The sequence below is a fragment of the Oreochromis niloticus genome, linkage group LG12, assembly GCF_001858045.2.
Source record: "Oreochromis niloticus isolate F11D_XX linkage group LG12, O_niloticus_UMD_NMBU, whole genome shotgun sequence".
In the NCBI taxonomy this organism is placed as follows: Eukaryota; Metazoa; Chordata; class Actinopteri; order Cichliformes; family Cichlidae; genus Oreochromis; species Oreochromis niloticus.
This window is the reverse complement of record NC_031977.2, coordinates 16,056,617-16,083,838: the sequence shown is the minus strand read 5'-3', so window position 1 is coordinate 16,083,838 and position 27,222 is coordinate 16,056,617. Positions and strand designations below refer to the sequence as shown.

At 39.5% G+C, this 27,222-nt stretch overlaps 1 protein-coding gene across 1 annotated transcript; it reads right to left on the bottom strand.

Annotated features, from left to right (window-relative positions):
* Positions 1 to 5,803: 5,803 nt before the first annotated feature.
* tmem161b (transmembrane protein 161B) lies at positions 5,804 to 26,570 on the bottom strand. The gene is made up of 12 exons (XM_005473229.4): positions 26,314 to 26,570; positions 20,425 to 20,528; positions 18,867 to 18,947; positions 17,069 to 17,166; positions 16,813 to 16,969; positions 14,072 to 14,223; positions 13,925 to 13,985; positions 13,681 to 13,821; positions 11,595 to 11,708; positions 10,459 to 10,633; positions 9,108 to 9,204; positions 5,804 to 8,991 (listed from the first exon to the last, which is right to left on the bottom strand). Exons 1-12 carry the CDS (start codon positions 26,314 to 26,316, stop codon positions 8,696 to 8,698), a joined length of 1,479 nt encoding a protein of 492 aa, XP_005473286.1. The 5' UTR covers positions 26,317 to 26,570; the 3' UTR covers positions 5,804 to 8,695.
* Positions 26,571 to 27,222: the final 652 nt, after the last annotated feature.

The following is a 27,222-nucleotide window of genomic DNA, read 5'->3' as shown; positions in this document are numbered from 1 at the left end:
GGGTAAGAAGAAGAGCAGGAGGAGGAGGTGGAGAAGGGCTGGAAGAGGAGAGCGCTCTATTATTCCTGATAGACTACTCTGAAGGACAGAAAGGTGATGGCCCTGTTTGTACAACTCTGTGGCATAATAATGTCCTGCGTTAAATCTCTGGCCAGTTAAGGCGTAGATGTGGTGCGGGTGCGTTAGATGTATGACATGAGGCACATTCAACCAATCGAGTGTCACCGAAGCAAGCCAGTTCTGTGGAAATACACCAAATGGAGAAACAAAGAAGGGGACGTGAAGGGTACAAAATAGTGGCAGACATGGCGTCACTTTTGATTCATGGTGTGCTGAAGAGCATTGAGATTGGAGGAAATCCTTGCAGGGGGGGAAGCCTCTATCCTTGCTGATGCTATTTTAATTAAATAGTTGCTAGGTTACACATTGCAGAACGACAGAGGTGGGTGGTGTGGCACAGGCGCCTGGGCAAGGGTGTGTGCACGCGTGAATATTCGTGTGTGATGGAACATGTCCCTCAACAAAGAAAGCACATCCCTTTTTTTTTTCCACACCCAATCTATAATAAGGATTTCAAATGTGAGACATATTGACATGAAATACAGTGAGAGCGATTTTACGCTCTCTAAAACTCTCTCCAGCTCTCTCGCTCGCTCTCCCCATATTCGTCTGTCTTTTTCATTTTTTTTCCTCTCGCAGATCAGAGGACGGGGGGAAGCCCCCTTTCATCTCTGTGACAGCGCTTTTCACTTCCACTGGTGACTGGTGCTCCTATTGCACACCGGGATGCCAGACAGAGCAGAATGCCACAGGCCCGTGCGCCCTGGCAACCGCTCCTGCTTTAGATGCCCCCCTCGCTCCACAGCGTACTCTGGGAATACGCGCACCCTTCTCCAGCCTCCTTTAGCCGTCCACTCCGAGCCTTCGTCCACAACCTCCAGACAGGTCACTGATGGATGGAGCAGGAGAGCGCAGAGAACCCCTTGATGTTGGAAATAAATCTGACAGGCCCGGATGGATAAGGCCAAGCATTATATTTCTCATTGGCCTCACGCTGAAGTGTGTACGTGAGGAGCGGTTTGTCCTATTTTACTACACCATTTTCTTTACTTTTAACACCCTCCCTCATCTGCGCCCCAGCCCTTCCTTTCTTCTCCTTTCCTCCTCTATGGCAGCAGAGATAATGCCATAATTTACAGCTATGCATTGTAGAAGATGAATGATAGTTGCTTTTCTTGCTTAATATGCATTCACCACTACCAGATAATAGTCTTTTTGTAGAAATAATAAAAGAAATACCCTCAAAAAGAAATTGAGCATTTTTATGTTATATCCCTTCTCCATAATGTGCTAAAAGTGATGTATAATTTTCGATCTTTCATTAGAAACAAAATTGATAATGATGAAAGTGTGCTACATTTTTCTATAGCTTTTCTTCGTTTTTCATGTTCTTAAGTGAAATATTGCACGAGGGGGGAAAAAGTTAGCTTTTCTTTTCCTCCCATAGGTAGTCTCTTGAGTGTATATGCAGCCTGCTTAAGAACAGGGGGAGAAAAACACACAGACACACACACATGCATGCATGCAAACACACACACACCCACAAATAATTTTGCAGACGTCTTTTTGCAAAAACATCTAGTCTTGATGCATATACAGCATAAATATGTATTCCATGTCTCCGTCACAAACAGCAATTTCTCTTGTAAATTCACACTTCCATGTCTTCTCAGCAGACTGTGTGGTAAAGGAGGCTGGAGCTTCGGTGTGTGTGTGTGTGTGTGTGTGTCTGCGTGAAAAGAGGCTGGGGTCCAGTGTCCAGGGCCCGGTTTCCCTTGGGAGCACTCTAAAATACTCCACTGACCTTCCTATCTCCTTCAAATGCAGGTCATGGCGAGGGGTCAGAGGTCACTTGAAGCAACAGGATGTCAGCGTGTGATCTCCGTGCAAACAGGTTCAAATTGGCTCCCCGAACACGGCGGTGCTTTGATTTTCCTTTTTTGGGCAGGGGGGTTAAAAATGTATGAAAATGACCTCGTTTGTGGTTATTCGGTCAGTGAGTTTTGCAGAAAATAGGTGACACGGTAGTAAATATACAAAACCTTTCTCCTTTTTATATTAGAGACGTACAGCGACAGCCAAGATATTACTGTTGAAATGTCCTTTCAATATTAGACAATATACCACCAAGTCAACACGACACAGTATTCTCTGATTGTGAATAGTTTTGACACCCCTCACCCCCCCACCTCGACGACTACACGTCGACTGCATGTTTATGAATCTTAACAGATCCGTGAGGAAACCTGCAGAAGCCACTCATTGCATTTCTGCTAATTGACCGGCTTAAAATAAATTTCTCGCTTTTACCCGGAGCAATGTTCAGAATTCGCAGCCTTCATTCAAATCAGTCTCAGTTCCTGAAAACAGCGCACAGCCACATTGTCTTAATTAGGAACATAGGCTGGCTTTACAGCAATGTGTGGGAGGACCTGGAGGTTGAAGTGCTCCGTGAATGCAATGCGCATCATCATCCTAATAAAATATAACTCCGAAAATTAACTCTGTTCGACCTGAGGCACGCAAAACAACAGGGTCCACTGAGCTAAAGTGATGCAGGTTTTAGTGGCGTGTGCGAGTCTACGCGTGCGGACGTGTGTATGTGTGTGTGTGTTTATATAAATGCATTTGTGAATGCTCAACCACAAAGGGAGCAATTATGTAAAAAAAAATGTTTGTTACTATATTACTTCCTTTATTGGAGTAGAAGAAGTAGAAGGGAGAAAATCCCCAAGAAGAAAGTGCGATGCATACTTGCAGCTGCTTTGTCCTAGTTCGAATGCCACATTTGCCAAAGTGCATCAGAGTGTCAGCAACTCAAAGATGAAAAATGGATGAAGACAATAGTGCATTTCTCACAATTTCCCTAATAAAGTGTCAATCAAAAAACTGCATGAATGACACTAATATCATATGATGCAGCATTCCATATCAAAGATATCACCAATGCTCATCCCTCCCCCTGCACCCCACCCTCCTTCCCCAGCCTCCCTTTTGCTCAATCTAAGGCCTGTCCTCCCCTCGTATTATCACCATCATCATTCGGACATGAAAGGAGAGAAACAAGTGCTGCACCGCTGCCAAGGAGAAACCTTGATCTCGGAGCATTTGCATTCCCCACCTTGTTCCTGTGGATGTGTGAACGAGTTACCCAGGTGCTCTCTCATTGGATGGCACTGAAAAACAGGCACTCTGCTAATGCTCCAAACAAGCAGGCTCTCCCACTTCCACTCTCCACTCCCCCCCCCCCCAGCTCCACATACTGTCACACTCAGCTGGTGGCACTAGAGGGCAGTCCACTCTGTTGGTTTGTATTGTTAAGGCATCTACATACAGTAGAATTTGCCCTGAGGAAAAAACGGGACACAGAAAGAATTTTTTTAAATATATAAGTCATTGATTTATTCATGTGAATCCCTTTAGAAAAAAAAATCTATTACATTTCTGCTTAATGCGCTGCTTTTTTTTTCACCACGAGACATTAAGCTTTTGCTAATTAATTCGGAATGCACCGTTAATCTTTGACTAAGCATAGTTTGTCTCGCAAAGAGTGGATTACATATGCAAGACACAGAGTATGAAATTCACTCACTTTTGGTGGGTTAAGATGCCATAGTGTCTCGGATTCACGAACATACTGACATATCTGTTAGCTCACCTTAGAAAAGATGATGCAAAACTGTACAGTGAACAGACAGAAGATTCATAATTGCATATTTTGCCCATGTGTTACACTTAAAAGACCAGTACTACAACTCAGTAGTGTTCAGTTTACACAACAGTATTAAATATGGCAATGTGTCCATCTGTCCATACATCTTCTTCCACTATAGGAATATTAAATGATTAAAAAAAGGGGGTGAAACATTCCTGTTATTTTACATTAATATTCAAGAGATGAAATTCCATTAAACCCATGATATGTCGACACACACACACAGATTTACAGGAGCTATACTGTGGCAGTGTGTCTGTGGTCTAGTGTCTATCAGGAGGCTGCTAATTAAAGGCCTACAACAATGAAGCATGGAAACCTCAGAGGAACAGTGCTCATCTGAGATGAATTAATGTAAGAGCAGTGGTGATTACCACGGGGGCAGTCAGCCGTTTCATATTTCTAGCACAAGGCAGTGGACCTCAAATTTTTAACCATGACGAGATTTAAATGTAGTTTACACAGACAGGATTTTCATCGTTCCAGTCCCCCCTCTCGCGTTTTATTGCGTTGCATTGGTAACCAGTGGAATTTTAACTAAATTATGTCATGGTACATGGAAAGCTTATCAAAGAATACTAATTATGTGCGGGGACGTGAACAATGATGACATCAGTGAAAAACTGCACAAAGTTATCTGCAGCGTTACGCCTGCATGTTGGGTTTCTGTGTGTTGCGTTATTCGCCTCGTCAGTGACTCAGAGATTAAAAATTCTGAATGTTGTGCTTTATGATTTCCTGAAATCTCACTAATGTTCTGTTTATGTTCTTTTATCTTATGTGTCAATAAAAATGTTTGAATCGTTATGTGGTTTTCAAGAGTCTCTTATAAAATACCTGACTTTGTGAAATTTAAGGACAAGTTTGGTTTTATGTTAAATGACCTCCCTTTTCCCTGAAATGTCTGGGTTTTTAATTTATTTTTTTCCAGTTGTTGTCATGCTAATAAAAAGACAATAATTGCACTTAAGATGTTTATTTCATGCTGATATCAGTCAATCAAGCTGTAATCAGCATTCAGTTCTGCAGGGAACCTCTGTTTTTCTTATCTCGCTTATGATTTGGAGGTATCGCTATAAAGAAGAAAAAAACAACAAAGTAAAAATAGGTCGGGAGAGTTCAAGACATGTGGAGTGCTCTCTTTTAGGCCATTCATGGCACAAGGTCAGGTCGATCATGCAAGTATGGCGGCCGCGTCTCACAATCAGTGTGAGGATGGGATCACTCTTCTGTGCGGGACAGAAAGCTCACTATTATAGCTTCGCCCCTTCAGAAGCTTCACAGTTCATCTGGCTGTGTTAGGGATGGAGGGGTGTGGCGGGGGGAGTCTCTGCTCCCTTTCCTGAATCGGAGCTCCACGCCGCTCTATGGAGAAGGGACGTCTGTGAATAGGACCCACTCAAGAGGAATAAAGGAACCTCTCCACTGGTTTGTTTTGGAAGCTGTCTTATTGATCTGTCTACCTATGAATGAATGCCATGGCCCAGTTTTCCCGCTCATGCGGACAATGGCACTCAAGGCCTGTATTAACTGGCCTGATGTTGTTCCCAGAGAAAAGAGAGTTTGGGAGCGTTTGTCATTTCATCCCTCCATCTACTCCGATAACGATTCCCACAAGAATGGAGACCCCCAAACTAAGAAAAGCAAATCGATGGCCATTGACTGCCTTAATCAATGCCTGCTTGCACGAGGACATATTTTATAATTAGAGAGATGCTTAAACACAATTACAGTATGAGTAAACACTCATACGTAGCCCATTTAAGCTAGAAATAAAAAAGAATTATTTTTAACTTAGTCTTGCCGAAGACCTTGAAGATCCAAAACTGAGACTGTAAATGCAGAGGAAAGCTTTTAATTCCAAAGCAATTGTAGCACTGATTTGGACCGAGGACCTTATGTGCTTACAGTCTTCAAGTGCAGATGAAGCAGCGATGCTTTAGAAATGGGCCTCTGTATCCCCCGCCTCCCCCCATGCAATCATGAAGGCCACACCACAAAAACAGCTCTGCAGTAAAAGCCAAGGCGTATAAAAACATCAGCAATTTATTAATTTAGCAGTTTACCAGAAACCACACCTTTTTCCATCACCAAAAAAAGTGATTTGTCTGTGAGAACTAATTAAACTGGGAGTGAAACACATAATACAATGCTTATTGTTCTTTCTAGGGTTCCTGCTGGCATCCTTTGGAAGAGAGAGTCCACAAAAGTACAGTCTCTGTTGATCACGTTCCACAACTACAGTATGGGATATCACCAGAAATGTCCTGTAAAAAATGAGTTTCCATCTTTATTCATCTGGAAACAAGTTACAGAAGGTGGCATGGCTAGAAAAATCAGATAAAACAAAATGCACAAGGTCTTCTTTTAACTTTTCGGAGCTTGGTCTGACCTTAATGAGCCAATTGCATTTTAAGTTTTGATAATTAACCTACGTCCCAGGTGTGTTACTGCTAAAGTTGTGTATGAAGCTACAGGGCGGGCAGACTACAAGGACATTAAAAAGGACAAATTAAAGAACATAATTTATTTAAGACTAAACTCTAAAGCAGAAATAAATACATGAAAGAACAACAGTGTGTTTAATTTGCTTTGTGAACCCAGCAATGAATAACAAACACTTTCAATGGTAACAAACTGAAGAAGCGATGCCCGATAAGGCATCCGAAAGAACTCTTTCACAACCGATCAGAACCACGCCGTCAAGCACAGGTTCAAAACTGATTTTAGCCCACCACACACTCCGACAACGAAAGAAAAGGGTTTGCCATTAAAATGAGAAATGTTTACAGGCCTCAATATGTGTAATAAATAGAAAAAAACAACAAAAAAATGCAGATCAATCAATTAAACTGGTCATTAGGACAAATTACATTTTGTTTGAGAGGCAGATTTAGACAGATTAGACAGGAGTTTAAGTACAAGGAGTGAGGGGTGTTAAATCAAGTCATCAAACAAATAATTTCCATAAAAAACAAAGAAACAAAAAAAAAAAAAATCTCGAAATTAGGCAGGATTGATACATTCATTATGTGCATATTCTCCATCCTTTAAAAACACACAACTAAAGCTAAGACTTTTGACATCAGGAGCTTAGAAACATTGATATGGTGGTTCTGTACAAAACTGAGCTGGAATTTTGAAATTACAGCTCGATTGTATATTAAAAGCAAAATGAAATGACCGGCCAGAGAACCACAGCACTGTGCGATTAATCTGGCGCCACGTACCCAACATTCCTGAATAAACTGGACAATCGCATTGGCCAGTGTGTCATCTGCACAATGACTGCTTGTGCGTTTGTTTAAAATCACCCACCCCCGAGAATTACAGCATACAAAGAAACGGTAAATACCTCAATATCGTTACGTGAAGCAGAACTAGTGATTCCCTCTTTTTTTATCCTTTTTCCTGTGGAAGGAAAAAGCAGGAGGAGTGGTGGGGGGGGGGTTAGACTCACTTGGCACGCTTTTTTAAAATTAAAAAAACAAAACATTTGTTCTGCTGGAAAAAAAAGAAAACAAATCAACGATTGTTCTCACGAGGTTAAAACCAATGAATGGATAGAAGTAAAAACAAAACAAACAATTTAAAGGCAGTAGCTTATCAACAGTTGCTGACATCATCTCCTCACCTGACCTTCAGCACAGAGCCTTGTGCTGTAGATGCAGACACAAGCGTGAACCCTGACCCCGTCCCTCCCATTGAATCATCTTTGCATCTCCCACATCTTCTATAAATGGCTCAGTTAAAACCAGGAAGGTTCCAATGCAAGTATGATATCAAAACTACGCCTTTCTTTAAAAGAGTCTCTCCTCTATCTCAGTTTAGACACATTTAAAGAAATCAGCTTTGAGTCAGCGAGATGTCACCCTTTGAGTTGAACACTGCTTCTCGCTGCTTTTATTACGGACGCCACAACCCTGGTTAGACTACGGCGCTTCCCGAGCAGCTATTCTGGGAACATCCCAGCCTGTTCCTCCCTCCTCTAACACAGACGCTCACCGGTCAGCAAGAAATAGTAAGACTCTTCTCTGAGACATTGCAGGAAAAAACAAAACAAACCAACAAATTATATTAAGTTTGAAAAATATGTTAAAAGTTTCGATCAAGAGACAAATCTGGGCCCAAGTGTGGCAATCATCAGTTTCCCAAAAATGTAAAACCACACATGCACACACATAAACAGCTGAGGTGATTGTAGATCTAGATTCAGTGACATCCTTTGGTTTAAATGCAGCTTCTTTAAGGTGCATCAGGTTTAGGACCTTGAATATGCCCGAAGGACTCTTAGCATCCAGGCCCCTAGCAGCATGTATGCACTCTGTGGTTTAAATAAGCCAGACTCTTCCTGATGTGCACAAAGCTGCAAAGAACCTGCATTTTCTAAGCAGAAGATGTCAAAAATCTGAAGATGCTGATGAATTAAACTCATTGCATGTGCTCTGTTGTGAACAGTTACCATGGATTCAACTCCCCTCACAGAAAAATGGTGTAACTGATCAGAACTGCCACACCAATTTTCACCTAGTAAAATTAATTAATTCTACTGTATTTATTTATTTTTTTTACAGCTCTTCCGACACACTGCTGATACCGATTACTCTTACAGTCTTGTTAAGGTTTATAAATGTTCTTGACCAGATCAAAAGTTGTGGTCACAAGTAAAAACAATGTCAGAGTTCATGGTCTATGGAGGAAGCACTGGAAGTTGAACCAGGAGCTCTGAGGATATGACTGAAGTTATTGTACTGGTGGTCAGAGAGAAGGAGGAAGGGAAAGGGGGGTGTTGAGCAGTAAGTAGGCCTCCACTTGCCCCCCCCCACTCAGTCCTTTTTGATCAGGCTGTACACATTGGTTGCACTGTGGTTGTGTGTGTGCGGCCGGAGGGGGGGGTGTGCCACCGGTGGCCTGGTGATGCTATGCCGCCATGAGATACTGATGGTAGAAGAGGCCAAAGAGGGAGGTGGAGAAAAGGCAGGCAGCAATCCACCAAGTGAAGAAGGAGAAGAGGCCCCGGAAAAGCAAGGGGCTGAAAACAGTCCGCAGGCCTCCCAGGGCCACTGAGAGCTGAGCTACTGATGCTCGGGCTCCTGTTTCTATCACCGTAGCTGCTGTTGGAGCTGCTGTTGGTGCTTCACCCATTATAGAGTCCGAGTTCATTTCATGGGTGCAAGGCAGGTCTTCTTCATGATAAACCCACCAGGAGTGACCACCTGTAATAAGTGAGGAAAATGGGAGGGGGAAAAAGGAAATGTAACCTGAAGTTGGAGGAAAATGTGATATTTTAAACATGAAAAAATATATATTTATCAAGCAGTAGATGACTCACCTAAGGTTTTTAGCAGCAAGGTTGTGTGTAGCAACATCACCAGGGGTGCCACATATTGTAGTGCAATAACACACAAATAGTAAAAAACACGTGCAACCTAGGTGAAAATTAGACAAGAAAAGCACAGTTACAATAATAATCAACCAAAATCAGCAATAAAACATGTTCTTCACATTTTAAGAGCATTTCTGTCATAAATAAAAATATTAATTAATTACAGTGATCAGTTTTTCTGTCTTTTGTAGACTTGAATCTAAAAAACGTAACGGAATCTTAACGCTTTTTGTTCTATTTGTAGTTGTAATAACACATTATATTATTCAGGCTGACGTGCGTTAACATTTAATCAGCTTGTCTGCAATTACTAAACTATCAGTGCTTTTTGTTATAAAGAGCACATCTTTTTGCGTAACCCAAGTGTTCAGCTGACTGAACCTACATTTATCCGTAAATTATTTTTCTTAATTGCTTCACCTCTGCAAAACCAGCATCTTAGATCAACCTTAACAACACAGTCGCACCTAGGAGAACAGTGATTGCAAACCTTGGCACAACCAGAATTAACAGGATCGTGTGCAGTGAACCTGCTGCCTTCACAATGGCTGCTTTGAAGACGAGGACCAGGTCTGCAACTATTCGCAGTCTGTGCGATCTTCAAAGTTACTTTGGTGCATCAAGGCAGCAATTTAACAGCAATAAGACAATCAGTCTGCTATCAGTCTGCAGCTGAACGGAGTCAAGTTGGAAATTGCGATAACTTTGATAAACTGGTGAAAATCACCTGTTGCACATCTGTTGCGTAAACAAGAAATTCATACTGACTACATGCATTAAGACTCCAGCCAGAACCAGGATGAGAAAATCCTCCATAAATAATGATGTTATTGCCGCAGGAAGGCAACTTAACTACAAACTGACACAGGCGTTCACCAGCATTGATTTTACACACTCATAACCACAACAGAACCAGTTGAGTCGAATCCCATGTTACAAAGAGACACATTGCAGAGGAGTTGCGCTCATCAGCAAAGACTGATTCCTATTGATTGCAATGTGTTGACGATCTCTCTGCGTTTATAAGTTTGACAGCAATTATTTACAGACCTTCACCAATCTGTCTGAGAGTGACTGCAGTTTGAGACCGCACCCAATGAGAAAAAAATTCAAAGCAATGACTGGGCAACTACTCATGTCATTAGGTGATGTAATCTAAACACTGCTCTGAGTTTCAGTGCTCAACATAAGTTGAAAAGGGTACTTTCATTTTCTTACATTAAAAAACAGAGTGGTAATTGATTAATAATGATCAATAATTATGACTAATATCATGGGAAAAACAAAAATTGCCCACCATCTTCTGCAGGTCCACAGTACTTATCCGTCCTGCTTCCTTCTTCATCTGATCCACACCCTTCTGGGCCAAGTTGAGGTAAGCCTGCAAGTGATGTCTCATCATAGCAAGCCGCAGCACACACATCAGTACGATCGCCCATAACCGCAAAGTATCATACGTCTGCTCAGTCATCCTGACAGTAACAGAAAGACAGGAGTGAGAAGAGGAGGGATGAAAGGATGGCAGCTTTTTTTCCCCCGGCACACAAACTCAATACATCATGTATCTGCTGCGTCATTTGGATGGTAGGTAAGAATGCTGAGACAGAAAGGAAAGATTGTAAGAGCAAAAAGAGTAATAAACAACTAAAAAGGAAAAGTAAGAGAGGGTGAAATTGAGAAATTATGAAAAGGGGGAAGAGTAACATGAAATATGACTTAATCAGGTTTGAGTCGCTGTCAACAGTATCAGAAAGTTCAAGATATGACAGAATTCAAACTTGTGCCACAACTGAAATACGCAAACTCAAAATAAACAAAGAGAAGGTGGGAAAAAAATGGCCTTCTTTCAGGTATGACTAAATTTGTTTAAAGTCCAAACAGAAAATGTGTGTACTTGTTGTCACTTTATCTTTGCACTGAATACAATCTTTATCTCATTTTTGTACATTCCTTTCTCACAAATGGCGTTGCTTTGTTTACATCTGTTTCACACTACAAAAGGACACAATTGCTTTTATTTTTTAACAGCTTGACAACGACGTCCCATCCCTCATCTCTGAGTGCCAGGTAATTAGCTTTCTAGATATCAAGGCAGTTGAACTGACTTCCCTTCCCGAGTACAGATCCGTCAACATGATGTGTAGTACTATAGACTTCCGGGAGAATCATGATGAATTGTTTACACAGACTAAAATGTGGGCAACAAACTAGTTTACATCTGAGTTTTGCTCATATTCAGCCTCACAGGGTTTTATTTACAAAGTTAACTTTGGACTATGATGATGTTCAAACCGTCCTAATTACTAAACTACTTATTTGATGTTTTAGTAAAAAGAGAATTCCTCAAATTCATCCAGTTACAACACAAAGCTTAAACTGTATTTACGAGCAAGGAAAATGTTACTACACAACGTGTCCCAGATCTTTACTTACAAAGGCACACTCTCCTTTCCCAGAGTGGGGTTCATTATGTAGTCCTTGGTAATAGGCTTCACCCACAGCAGGACCATGATGAGAGGGGACAGGAAGTTGATATGAAGCAGAGTCCTACAGAAATAAACGCAGCACTTAAAAACAAGGAAACTCTTTCCCCCCCCCTTCAGAATCATCTATGAATTCATACATTATAGAAAACTGAAGACATCAATGAAATAATCAATTTTTAAATGTTAAGAACGTAACTTTCCCCGCGAGTGGTGAGAAGATAACCAAGACACACATTTGGAAGGAATGGAGATAATCCCTGCTGGCGACAGGGTCTGAAGATGTAAGCTCATGACACTTAAGTAGGGGAATGGAAGAGGAAGCCATTTTGGGGAGTCTGCTATGCCAAAGTGGATTATCTGAATGCGATGTGCTCCCTGCTCTGTACCCCCTATCATGGTCAGAGGCATCCCACCCAGTGAGTTCTGAAATGGAAATCTGCCTCAACTGAGCAAGCCTTCATCTGACTTGCAGGGTGCTCTCTTAAATTTGACACACTCTGAATAGTAGGAGACAAGTATTACCGGGCTGCACTTGCCCTCTTGATAGTCCAAGATAGGATAGTTTGATAGTTAAGCATTGTTTTTGTGGCCAATTTGAGCACATCCCATATGAAACAGGTCTAACATAACAAATACATTACACAAGGTTAGAGCAAATCAAAAACACTGTCTTACAACCTCAAGGCAACAAGAGTAACTACATCTGGAGGGTTCATTCTTTCATTTATAAATATATTTTGTAGGTCTAATGACACCAGACTGGCAAAAAAAAAAATCTGTATAGAGACATTCGGCCATTGTTTACAGGCTAATCTATCTGTTCTTTACTGGAGGGATTCTGCACGACACAGCCACAAGTGTTCCTTTCAAGGTCCACGCTAAACACGACAGGCCCCATCTGATCCAAACAAATTCATTTTGGTTTAATCTGCCCAAAGAATAGGCTGCCAATATGAAGCAGGCTTCTTTTCATGACTGTTTGCAAAGTTTAATCTTGCAAATAATACTAGGTAATCAAAAACTCTAATGCAACTTCTGCTCCAACATTTGCTCAGTATCATCTACGGAGTAAAGAACTGAGTAGCTCAGGGCTTACAGATTAATGAAAGCAGACTAAACAAGGTCAAAAATGAGAACAGAAGGTTCTTTATAACCATATAACCTTAATTGTAAACTACCTTGTTCCAGCAGCCACTTTTTTTCAGTACTGAATTTGTACATCTATCCTTGAAGAGCCACCTCGTCAGGCCAGGACTCCACTGTCTATTTACACCTACAGGCCAGTGGACACTCTTTCAATGATGTACACATCCTGGACAGGGAGGAACGCTGGTTTGAGCGCAGAGTCAAGGAGGCCATTTACGTGAAAAAGGAAAGACCATCTCTGAATCGAGGAGGGGGCCTAAGGGTACATCTTTTGCCATCTTACAATGCTGTGATTGCAGCCATTCCCCAACTCTCTGTGAATGATACTCAGGCCCATTGATCAGTGGTCTTTGATCAGTGTTCATAAGAATTTGCTTAATCATGATGAAGGAACTGACCTCACAGCCCATTGTTCCTTTAGTGGTGCTAGTTTCAGTGAATATGCAAATGTACTGTTTATAAGTTTGGGGAAACCTGCAGTCAGCTGAGACTGAAGAAGTCACTTGGATGAGTGACGAAACGTTTCTCCCACTGAAAACGCTACATCCAGATGAACAGAATCAACTTCTGGAGGTGTATCCTTTTTGTTTGTAACTCTACACGAGATTAAAATATGCTACGTTACAGCTCCAAATAGCACAGTTGTCTTACCAGGTGAAGCACAGAGGCATATTTTTAATTGATATTTGTCTGCCAGCAATAATACATAAAAACTAAAAGGAAAAATTTTATAAACTCTAGTGATGCTTTTTTTAAAACTGTAGAACAGAGCATGGCTCTTTGTATTTCTAGTTTTAAGATAAAACATTTAATATCTAAGGGGTATACATATTATTGCCGTCTATAAAAAGAGCTACTGAAGTATCTGCAGAGCACAGAAGACTCACTGTGTAAATTTGGTTGTAGTTAGGTTGAGTGCATCTAGGTGCATTTGGGCCAATCGTAGACCAGGGAAAGTTAGAAACGCTCCAATCAGAGAGCAAAGCAGGGCCAGGATCAACTTGAAGGTGAGCTTAGATATGGGACCCCTATGAAAGAGAAAATCCACGTTACTTATAACGGTCATTTTACAAGTCGTAAAGAATTTATGACAGCGGAGGAAAGAAACAACAACACTGATGTTACACTTACTGGGAGTCGAGGCCTTGGTGTTCCAGAAACTGTTGAGCGCTGTCAGAAAAGTTTGCAAAACCTAGAAAGGAAGACGTGTTTAATGGTGAGTAATGTTTTTATTCTCAAAACAAACAAACAAAAAGAAAGCTATGGTGCAGAACTGACCTGTCTCCAGACCAAACTCCAAGTAGTTTTCAGTGACAATGAGAATGGCCATGGCTTTAACAAAAAAGAAGAAAGCAAAAGTAATGCAGAGTGAGCGCTCGCCGCTTTCTTCCAGCTTGAAGTAATGGGCAGTTAGAGAGAAAAGCGTCTTACTGTACAGTGCACAGTTAAGGAAAACATCTCAAGAAGCACAACGACATAATCAGCTAACACAAACTACTTTGCCTAAACTTTAACCTTTTGTCAAATTCAAAAGAAATACACAACAGTATGCGATGACCAGAACAACATGGATATTCACCATGCAAACTATTTTTCCTCTTTACAGAAGAACTGTGGATACTGAAAGACCCCGTGTGAACCCTCACTCATTTAAAGTCACACAAACCCTGCTACCTGGTATGTGTGGAGAGTGGATCTCTGGTGCTTTGGCACCGCTGCATATCACTGAAGTGATGAAAATATTTATACTATTTTGCAGTGACTTTGCTCTGATGTTCACAGAGATGAAATCCTCAGATTCTGGAACATATAAGGTTACAGTGTGGCATTCAATTTCTTTCACTCAAAATCAAGAATAGCATTCAAACAAGTGGGTTTTCGTTTTACCTCTCCAACCTTCATTCGTACTATAATGCTCACTAGATAAAAGTTAGCATGAGGCTCTAAGAGGAACAACGTTTGAGCTATGATGTAGTGCTTTACAATCAAAGGTGGCTTGCTAACACTGGGAGGATAAAAGGGAGGTTTTTAAGCAGGAATTTACATTTTAGTACATAGATTTAAAAGGTAAATACCATCAAATGCACATACTTGCAGAATTCCAGTAATTCCATTACTTTCAGTAAATAATTGAGAGAGCGGTGCAGCTGACCTCCAAGGCAAGAGTCTTAAGGACTCTATCAGAAAAAAATTAAAGGCATGCTGTCATTCAAACATAGGTCACTTTAACTTTGAACATAACGTGAACTCCACAGCGTTCACAGCATGTGCGCACATTTGCTATATGTATAAGTGACATTAAGTGACATTATGCATGAGATCAGTTCCGTTCTACAGTATGGCAGCCACATGTAGTTTGGCCAACTTAATTAATTAGAGGCCATGCATTCTCTGACAGCTGTGATGGAGCTCCGGACTACAGACGGCCACTTTGAAACAAATTATTTAACTGTAGCTTCTAAACTGTGACAGCTAACCTGTCTAATGTGCAGAAAAACACGCAAGGTGATCTGCTATTAGAGATAGAACAGATTTACTGATCTACTGCTACATGTGTAAATATATGCAGCACTTTTGCTTTGGAAACCCTCACAGATGGCTCCTACTGCTGTTTGAAGCTGTAGAAATGTCATAAACTCAGAAAAAAATACTTAAATTTTACCAACATCATACTTGAAAGGCATTCTGTGATTCTGGAGTTGTCCGTGTATACCTCTGGCAGCTGAAAGCATGCAACTGTGTCTTTCGCTCTGTGTAAGATGAGCAACTCACAGGGATGCAACAGAGAAATGCACAGACAGCAGGAATCGTAATCATGAGCTTGCCTGTAAAATTGAATGCATGCAGTTTAACCCTGTGTTGAAAGTGATATGTAAATTTTACTAGGTCCCCCCTCATAAGACTGCTGACCCGGTCCTCATTCAGACATGAAGCTGACGTGTGCGGATGCTGTCAGATGAAAAGGAGCGGTTATGAGAGTATTTAAACATGTCACCAGGGCTGAAATGGGGAAAAACTGAAATCATGTGTCGAATTAACACATATCCCCTCATCTTCAGCTTTCATCAGTTTCCCACTCTGTCCTTTTCCCCAGGCATATCAGTATGTTGGGCTGTGAAAATTGGGCCTCCAATTGCCAGTGCGGGCAGGAAATGACACACCGTCTGACCGCAGTGAGCCACATCTGACCCGGAGAACTGGAAAGATTGATCCCCTTGGTCGGTGGCAAGGATAATGTATATTATTCAGCACAGCAAATAGCAGGAGGATGATAAAGGCAATGGGAATTCGAACAAGGAGAATCTTTACCTCTCATTTCAGTGCCATTAGTCTCCTCTGTTGCATTTACATAACACATTGAATCGCTGTTATAGACATGTTAACCTATGTTGACCTACATATTTCTTGAGTGTCCACTTATGAGCGGATCTGAGCTGCCCAATCTACATCCAAATAAACACATACATCAGATCCACAAAAAAAAAACATACGCTTGCTGTTTTTAGCTGGCTGGAGGAAGTAAAACACTGACAGAAGCTACAAAAGAAGAAGAAACCTTTAAAAAAACAAAACAAAAAAAAAACAAAACTGTTTCTTCACGTTTTTTGCCCAAGATAGCACACTTATAACAATACTGCTAATGTTGAACTGACCATCATTTGATGTGGTGTCAGACTATCAAAGTCTTGACAACACTGTATAATCATAACACTGTTTAACGAGTTCTAATGAATATCTAATGACAAAGCAGCCACTATCAAGTGTTAGGTTTGATCTTCTTACATGTTTACATTCTGTGGTCTAATGTCACAGTTAACAGGAAATAATAATGCAATCCAAACTCTTTATCTTTAACAAAAATCTAAGTAAAGGCAACACAATGTGTGTACACAATTATCAAACCTCAGATGTGCAACACACTGTCAGCATATTATCAAATAAAAAGCTAGTTCACACAACAACACTGAAAAGAAAAAAAAGACTTAATAATATGTAAAGACTGACTGATGTAAGGATACACAACAAAGGCGAGTACTAGCAGGCACCAGACCACACTGATGTTCATCTCTCCCGAGGGCTGAGCCACACTGTAGTACAGCTCTGTTATCAGATAAACCACAGTTGCTGCTACTGTGAAATCCACAAGCCACTGGAACTCTGGGAAGTAGTGCAATGCTGCGGACATAAAGTACATAATTAAATCAACACTTTCAATTACAAAACAGATTGTATTGCACAGTATTTACAGGCTGTGGGAACAAACAGTCAAGTTACCTAATGTGTCCACTTCTGTGATGCATTTCGTCTCCAGCTGTAAGTCTATGTCCTTGGGGACTGTTAGGGGCTTACTGTCTATGTGACCATTGTACTTCCTTGAAAAGGAGTGACAGAACAACAACTTGGGTGAGAAAGGGAGAAAAAGAAAGAAAAAAGCTGGAACAGAGTCAAGATTTATGGTAAAACATGGTTAAAGAAAAGAAACCAGAATAACAGTAGTCTGAACTGAAAACTCTCATCTGAACTCTCTTTTAGGCAAGAAGAGAATCCATGACAGCTAAAAGATAAGATAAGATAAGATAAGATAACCTTTATTCCTTTATTAAGATAACCTTAGTCCCACACGTGGGAAATTTGTTTTGTCACAGCAGGAAGTGGACAGTGCAAAAGTTATATAGCAAAATTAGAATACAATAAGAATAAAATACTGTACACAACTGTACAGAATAGAATAAAATAAAATACTATATACAGTAGAATAAATAGAATAAAATATACAATAGGATAAAAATAGAATGCAAATGCTTTATAGAACTGAGTAAAAATACAACTATGTCAGAAAAAGAATATTGCACTTAGTGTTATTGCACATGTGTGAATGTGTGTGTTTGATCAGTTGAAGTCTTTGTTGTGGAGTCTGACAGCAGTGGGGAGGAAAGACCTGCGAAATCTCTCCGTCCCACACCGTGGGTGCCGCAGCCTGCCACTGAAGGAGCTGCTCAGTGCTGAAAAGCCTTACTTATGAGATCCAATGCAGTTCTAGCATTCAAAATTTCATTACCAACACTACTGTACTCTCCCACGACCCAGTGTGGCAAAACGTAGGCAACTCTAAATTGCTAATAACAAGTGAATGGAGAGCTGTTCTTTAATGTTGAAAAACTGTCTGAGGGCCTCCTTAGTTTTGGTAGGCTGGCTGAACAATGCCACTCTAAGACTCAAAGACCAAACATGCCCTGGATAGATTTAATTTCTGAGGCACCTGACAGGAAAAAAGGGGCTCAGCTACACCCCTGACTGAGGGAGTTGGACGCTTAACAAAGAGAATTGAGCTGCATGGCACGAGCTGGCCAAAGGACAGTGGTCCATCTTTTTCTTCTAGAGATTACTGAGCATGTGGTGATGATAGCCTTGACCTGCCTCATACAGGGTCAAAGAAAGGACTGTGCTACAAAAACCGCCTTAAGTTGAGAGATGGACACCATGTGGAACAGTAAGGATTAACCATCACTGCTGGTTTTAAATTCACATTTAAAATGAAGAGTACAAAGCCAATTCATTTATATGGCCCAACATACACCTGCAGCCCTAGAAAAATGAATAGCATGCTTTTGTTTTGTTTTTTTTAATGAAAAGTAGTCTCAAAGCAAAATTTGACACTTCTAGTATCAAGGCTTGACATCTGACCCCTTCGAATTGATAATGCCTTTTAGATTTCAGAGATGATGCAATTCTTTTCCCATAAAAACAGTCCAAATAGTAACACCTGCCCCCCCCCCAAAGGTCCAACTTTCCTCATATCCACTGGACAGGACCACCTACATGAGCTGTTCTTAAACCCAATGAAAAGCCATGGAGGAACAAACCAGAAGGAAATCTGTCTATTTTATCTTCTTACTTTAAAAAAGCCTCAAATGAACCACATTAACACATCTTTTGGTCAACAAACCTGTGGTTTCCGCATGCTTCTTATCTTTTTCCTCTCTCTCTTGGGGGGGGTTGCACCTCCTCTTTGCCTCTGCTATTCCCCGCTACCAAACAATAGCCTTCATTCGCACCCTTCCTTCCAACCTACCTGTCTTTCCTTTTCTGTCCTTTTTGTTTCCCAGCTAAGCTCCTCAACTCATCTTCCGTAGGGTGCTGGTACCATCGCAAACTGCGAACAAAGAAAAGAACAGCCATGTGACTTTCCACTCAGAGTAGTAGAGGGGGGGAAAAGACAGTTTTAAAGCATGTGCAAAGTACATTTGTGACAAAGACACAGCCACTCTAACACACTCTCTCTCAGAAGATTGTTGATTTATGTATCTATGTATTTTCTAATTTATGTGTTCCAGGTACAGTATGTTAGTTTTTTCTTACAGGAGCAACAGCTGTGATACATTGTGTATTTCTCTCTTAGACATCATCATACTATACCACATATAATTAATAACACAAACAGAAATAAATAAACAGATAAAAGATTCACATGAACAAGAGGAGTCTATAGAGATTCTATATAGCTGTTCTTGCAAAAGCAAAATGTGTTTGGCACCACAGAGCATTTAGATCACAATTCTGATAGTAAAAGCTGCCAGACAGGACAGGATTTAAAAAAAGAAAAAAAAAGAGGAAAAAAAAAAAGCATGTACAAAGGAAAAAAAATGACTGACTGATGCTAGATTTGATGTACATTTGCTGAGACACCCAGCACAAAATAGCATACGTTGACCATGAAGTATGGAAGGCATAGGTAAGTAATTTGGGGTTAAAACATGTACCATAAGAAAACTGGGGAATATATAATCAATTGTTCATTCATTTCCCTTTCTCAACAATCAAAGACGATTCATCTACTGTTAAAACTTTAAATTGCCTTACATTACTCTTCAAAAATGCTCTTTTAAGTGGTGACATTAAGTCTAGATTGTATGAACATGACTCAAAGCCTCAATTTATAACATCTCTAAGCTTTATGATGAACTTTCGAACACAAAAGCCTGCACTAACCAGACATATCGCAAAGCTTCACTTTACATAAGCGACCCTAATACACATTTAAAATGCGTTTATAAGAGCTTTTACAACAGAAAGAGTATTTGTCCTTAAGGACTAAGCTTGAAATAAGACCTAATTCAGGAGCATCCCTTTAAAGACAAAGACCCTCCTTAACTTTGTTTAGAAACTCTCTTGTTAGTGCATCTTGAGAACGACTGTGAGTTGAAGGAGGATAGAAGGAGCAAAGCTTGTTTTTTTAACATTCTATATTTATTTATTTATTATGGAAAAAAGTAATTACAAAATATTCTGAGGGGACAACGCTCTGCTTAGGGCAAACAGTTCTGAAAATGTTGCAACGGTGCCCTAAAAAAAGCATATTAATTATTAAAGATGTTCCAAAAAGCAGTTTTCTCGAAAACATATGTGGCACTAGTTAGAGGAAATGAAGCGCACCCTATTTCTGTCCTTTCAGGTCACCCCAATATTTTGCCGACCTTTGGTCTTTGATCAAAATGCTTCAGAAAGCTTTAGAGTCTGAGTAAACATTTTGATCCCGATTGTTTGGAACCCTTTTTGAAATAAACTTCCCAGGAGGCAACTAAACTGCCTGCAGCATTTAAAGAAACAGCAAGTAAGAGAGTCTACATTACCTGCCACTGCAGAGTAGCCATCTTGCCAAGGAATAATGAGGTATGATTTTCTGAATTACACTGGCCATTACCATGGTAACCACAAGCTGCACACCGATCACACCCTGTGGAAAAAGGATTGGATTTAAATCACATTTAAAGAAAAAAATAATTACGCATGCCATACAGCCGCTACAAAACGAGCTCAGCATGACCTAGAGGTTCATCGCTTCAGTATTATTTAGACAAGCCCTGCTACACCTAAAGCTACAAAATGTGTAGAATGTGAAAATACATCATTTAAAAGGCCAACAGAAATTTACAACCAAAGGGGCGCTGTGGCAGTCTTTTACTGTTCATTAAAACCAGAATACTGACATCGTAAGTGCTTTAACATCATTGACACCTTGATTTATGTGTCTTTTTTGACACCCTGGTTAATGCTACTTCAACACTTGCTTGATTGGTAAAGCTACAACTTGCAGGCAGCAGTAGATGTGATGGAACAGTAAAGACTGACAGAGAAATCTTCATCTTACAGTTACTAAAAACCTTTTTTTGCTGTTTACCACCTAAGCAGTGGTCCTTTTATGCACAACTCTGGTCGTATTAGGCCATCACCAGCCAGTCAGTTGCATTATTTCATAGTACTGCTTGATGTTTAGTATTTGTTATTTATTTAATTCATTCGATTAGGAAATAAAGAGAAATGTGTTGCATTTATGCAAATTCAAAGGTTGTAAGAAAGCTTGTAAAACATTTTATAATGACCAGAAGGAGGGAACTGATTAGTCATATACTGTGCCTGTCTCTTCTTCTATATCACAATTAAACACAATCTTGTAGTGTCTTAAGTGAACATAGAAGCTAGAGTATAAAAAAATATGGGATGATGTGTAAAATTTAAATAAAGCAGACTCCAAATACAATTTTTCAGATACAATTTTAAAGACTATTTTTATTTGAAAGCAGCACACAGGCAACAATTCAACTGAAACTGCAAAGATTTCAAAGAAAATATGTATTTTCTTTGAAATCTTTGCTCATTTGTAATTTCATGGCATCAACACATTATGAAAGGTTCCCCGCCATTTACCTGAAATAAAAGTAAGTCACTGAAATTGTTTTATATAGAGTCACCAGCCCATAAAAACTTCAAGCACTCTCGTAACTTCAGCATACACCCCCAGCTGGCTGGCTAATTCAAATATCTGCTTATTTAAAAACAGAAATAATAATAATAATAATAATATTTTGTTTTACAGCATTTTAGCAAAGTGTTTTACTCTGTAGGTAACCTAGGTTACCTCACTGTGATAAGGTAGAATTGTAAAATATTTGACAGAGATAAACTCATCCAGGTGCAGCAACACACAGTTTAAGGGTCCTTCTGATGTTGCAGATTATCACATGACCTTTTTGTGATGTGATTTTTAAAATAACTGACATAAAACTGCAGCACTTGTTGGAACATATAAAAAAATACATATTTTTACTTTTTAATTTGTTACTTAAACATGCAATCATAAAAAAAAAAAAAAAAATCATCCATGCATCCACTTTCTTAACCACTGATTTGGGTCACATGCTACAGAATAGTGGGTACACCCTCAACAGTTCACCAGTCCAGTGCAGAACATAGTAAAATCAAAGCATGCACAGTTAAGCTTAAGATTTTGCAGTTTAGACTATTTTATTTTCCTAAAAGCAGAAATCTTTTTAATATTTCTTCTAGGTTTATTATAATAATATTAGTGTAAATGTAATTTTATGTTGACACAAAAACACAACAAGCTATTGGATTCTTGCTCTAATTTCCAGATGTTGAATTTTATTGCGTTTTGGTTCATTAGTGCTAGCTTACTCCAGACATTTGATTTTTTTATTAAAGGTATTTAATTGGAGATTAGTTTGCGTACTGGGTCATTGTGGTCAAGCGTGTGCAGGCACAGATATCAATGGTTCCTACTGATTGCCAAAGAGAAGCCAACCCACTGATCTAAGCCTACATTGAGAGGATAAAAGCGCAGCATGATGGGAACGATTCTGGCTCCTTAAGCCTAAGTGAATATTGATCCAAGTGTGCCAGGTTGCTATTAAGCTTCTTGCTGGATCTTTGGATACCTTACACAGAAGCAAAGGCTCATGGCGACACAGACATTATGAGAAATGGTGAAGAAAGTGTGGCAATTAATTTACTCTTATTGTATTCTTTAATGTTTACTTAAAGATAATTTATTATAACTTAAATTATAGATTATGAAGTAGTAACTCTGATAATCCGACCTGGAATGGGAATCTGTTTTGATTGTCTGCTTGTTGCAATAAAAATGTCAATATTTGTCACCACTGTACCAATATTCCTATTGATTTTTCTTCCAATATATATAGATCTTTTTTCACACTCCTAAAGAATATAGGTAATAAGAAATTTTATCACTTTATAAGTAAATTCACAACAAATGATTTGTGAATCATTTGGACTGATCACTGATGCAAGTCACAGTTATACAGATCAGCTGCATGTTTAATGGCCTAAGAATAATGTATATAAATACATACATGAATGTATGCACTACACAGCTGAGTAATCTTTGACAGTTTATATAGAGAAACGATGTGAACAACCACACCAACATCTTTCAACGATCTACACTCAAGAAGAAGATGAGAGGCTTGATGAGAATTTAGAGGAAGAGGAACCTTGACAACATCCAATCTCCACAATAAGATCTTCCTTTAAATAAAAGCATACAAAGCCTGGTTGCTGGTCACTAAGGAAAAAATATGTATTCCTTGACCAGCTGGCAAGTGGTTGCTGGTGGTTGCCAGGTGAAACTGGTCGAAAAGAGTGTCATTGGGTTGGTTACTGGCAGATTGCCGGGACTAAAAAGTAGTTTACACGGAAGACACTGACTTGTTTGCAAACACTTGCCAAGTTCTAATCGAGTGTCTCTGTTCACAGACAGGTGGGACTTTTGTTTGTTGTTTTTGTTTTTTTAGAAACAAAAACAAAAAACCCACAACATGATGCAGCATAAAGGGGGTTCCCCACCAAAATGTTTTTGTCTGGCTCATTATTGCAAGGATGCATTAAAATATTTTAACTAATAAAGTTTGTAATAAATGTACTTGGAATATTAGCAAGAAAGAAAAATGCATTATATACTTATAATGGCCTGTAGTTATCAAATACACCAAATCATAAATAAATATGAGCTCAAACTAAATTTGAAATAGGTTTCACTTACAAAACTGCATGCTGAAAAACTACTAGATATTAGTAGCTAGAGGGATACTAGCCAACTAGAGATTAAGAATGACAAAGAATTCACATTTGGGCTCACACTGTAATATATTTCAAAGTCATCTGAGTTTACATTATCAACAAATTAAGGCTAAACATAACTCCGTGCCCTGATTGGAATCTACTTAAAATTTACATAAAGCCGTAAAGATTATTTTAACATACTAATGGTCAAAGTGTTTTAGTAGCAACAATGACAACCAACTGATTCTCTTTATACTTTAACCTTAAACAAACTGTTCAAAACATGCAAACATGCAATTTCTGCAATGTTACAACTCAATGTAAGTATCTGAAAATAAATAGCTTTTGATGAGCTTTGTTTACAGCTAGCTAAAAGTGTTAAACAGACATCTGCTTCCAAGTTTGGACGACAAACATTTGTCACAATGACAAAAAGCAACACATATTACTAGTAAATGTATCGCCAAGCAGGACTGGACTAAATGGCAACACGCCTGTCTCTGAGTGATGGTTAAATCCATGTCAGGCTGAACTTGGTGTGTAAGGAGGAAATGAATAACACCTTGACAGGACAAGTGATACTGGCAGACATATACATTGGACCTAGATTTTATATTGGTCATGGGAATCCCTAGTGTCACCCAGCATGGGGTAAGCTTCAAAAGCTAAAGTCAATACCTCTTCTGGAGTCACATAGGGGAGAGTGGGTGCCATTTATTTGGCAATTATTCTCACTTAGATGTGACGCGTGACCAAACACAACCTCTCTCACTCGGGACATTTTTTTTCATGTGAGTAATGGTCATGCTATATAGGTCAAAAGCACACAGTCTTAGTTTGGTGGATGCTGACCACACTCTGTGGGAGACCTGCAAGGATCTCAGGCCTGAGGGAAATTGAGCCAGCATGGACTCCCTTATCTTGCCCAGTCCGCTTGACCCCCTCCACAGAACAACCAAATGAAATCTGTAGGGGGTGGGGAGTGGGAACTGCAGCGATAAACACTATCCGTAAGAGCTCAAAAACCTCACTACTATTTTACAGATGAAACTAACTTTGAAGCAGTGAAACCCTGTACTGACCAGCACTTCTCCAGTTTCATTCATCTTCACTATATACTGCTGGATGTATTTAAACTCTTCAGCTAGTGAGGGCTCCAGAGGTCCAAGAACAAAGTTTGTAATATAAACATTGCACCATATGATAGAGATGTTCCATATGTTTATTATAGAAACAAGTCTAATAGTAACACTGTAGTAAGATACTTGATGAATGAATCAGGGTGCGAATTACAGAACGCAATATACTGTACAATATACAATGACGGTACAATGCCTATTTATTGTGTTGACACAGCAAATCCACAATACTTGATGCACTACATGATGATTACCTATAATACACTGCAATATATTTGTGAATTTCAATATTTGCTGCCTTGTGTTGTCATTATATTCAATTTTAATTATCCGTCCAATTAATTAATTCCTGTATGCTGGTGTCCATCATTTTACTCATGCAAGTCAACTTCCATTTCCATCCGTTTACCTCCCCTTATCATTAAGCACCACCATGAAGAGACTGGAAGTTCTTGACTCTTGTAAGTCAAATTAGTGTGTTGAGGGGGCGTAAAAGTCAATTCAGCTCTTAACCTTGAGCTGACCTCTGAAAGTATTTTGAAGGTTACTACAACTTATCAACTAACCAAATATAGATAAACATAGTTATAGAACTGTTAACAAGTGTGTTACTACTTAATGAGTCAGTCACTTGTTAACGGTTAGTTCAAGAAGTTCAGACTCAGTTCTGTGTCTTAAGGCACATCACAGCAGATACAGTCAGCTACACTAACCAATGAAGATACAAATTGTACCTGCAGGAGGTTATGCTTTAGTATGCAGTTTTAACCTTTAGGAAATTCTCTCTATTATTTTTAAAACTTTTCCTTTACTCAATTTTTCTTAAAGAAAGGCAAATTCCTTTCAATAGGAAATACATTTTCATGTTTGACACTCCATCTTATTTTTACTTAGGTGATCTTGTGTTAGAACTTGAGCTACTTGTATAAATCCACGGCTATTGATCCAATAAGGACTGCCCAATCGCCTGATTTATATAGATATAAATGTAACTACAAATGTACGTACAGCGGAGGTTGAATTTAGATTAATGACGATGAATATGTTTTGGGGGTAGGTTTCATCTTCTTGCCAAAATTATCTTGCCAGCTGAATGGTAAGCTAACTGCTAATTATATGGTATATACGACCTACCTTCAAAGTCCGATATGCAAAACTAGTAAATGACAATAACTGTAAACACTGTATGTGAGTGGATCCTACTTAACAGCACAACATATATATAAACATATATACTACATAATATGTACTGCTCCATTCACTACTCTGCTGTCACCGTTTTAGCTTACAAGCTACACTGACCTGCCGACTACAAGCATTTGCTCTGGCTAGCAAGCTAAGCTAAAGTCCCACTGCACTCAAAATAGCAAACGGCACAAAAAGAAAAACGTTTCAGAGTCAAGGTAAACATTCACATTAAAGCTGATGTTAGAGGCTGGAGACCTATCAAAGAAGTGAGACAAAAAATAGATGCGTTCAGGTGCTCGCTGTCATACTCACCATGTTGATGCAGTGCAGCTAAAACGAACTCTACCCCGGCAACACTGAGCTCTCCGACTCGGAAATCAAGCGGCGAGGAGCACATAAGCGCTTCCTACGATTCTAATACACAAAAAGAAGAGGTTTCTCATTCAATTTGTCACCATATCTTTTCATACAGCCCTACATTGTCAAGAAAAATCAATGGATTCTGCCTCCGCTCCCAAGTATTTTCAACTGCAGTAGAGGTCACATTAAAACTCTAGGTAAGGAGGTGTCCACAGATGTGCCTGTGTGCCGAACGGAAAGTAGGAAAACCTAACTTATTCACATAATCACAAACTGAAATAAAAATGAAATTGTAAAAGTGTTAAGATATAATTGTGAATTAAAATTTTAGCTTTCGTTAAAGCACTACAAAAAGTCTGTACTTTTTTGTAGGATTCGACAAGGCGACTATACGTACCTATCAGGACCGCCCCAACCGGAAAAGCGCAAAGAATCAGTAGTAGTACACGGGACAGATGAAACTGAGGACAGCATGTTTGTGTTTAAGGTTAACAGAGGAATGTTTATAGCTTCGCAGACTATACCTATTACTTTTACATAAATATAAATATAAAGGAGTGAATGAAAGGAGAGGATAATAATGCAACAGATTATCAAACCGCACTTTTATTGTTAAACTACTGCAAAACTCACAATTATTAATACGTTTGTCGTGTGTATGGGTGTAAATGCCAAAACAGGATTGGTTTTTCTTAATTTTCAGCGAGAAGCCCCCCCCCCCCCCCAGTGGTGTAATTTTGTTAGAGTTTATAGGTCACCACCACTATTTCTACAACTATTTCATTTTGGGGTTGCCACAGCAGATTATCTGCCTCCATCTCATCCCTAGCATCCTCCTCTGTCATACCAACATGTCTGCAT

Excerpts from the sequence above, each read along its gene's own strand:
- tmem161b (XM_005473229.4), bottom strand. Across the intron at positions 18,948-20,424 it reads TGGCTACTCTGCAGTGGCAG|TTTGCGATGGTACCAGCACC; the intron begins GTAATGTAGACT and ends CTTTGTTCGCAG. Across the intron at positions 14,224-16,812 it reads CTAGTACTCGCCTTTGTTGT|TAAGACGCTTTTCTCTCTAA; the intron begins GTATCCTTACAT and ends TGCACTGTACAG.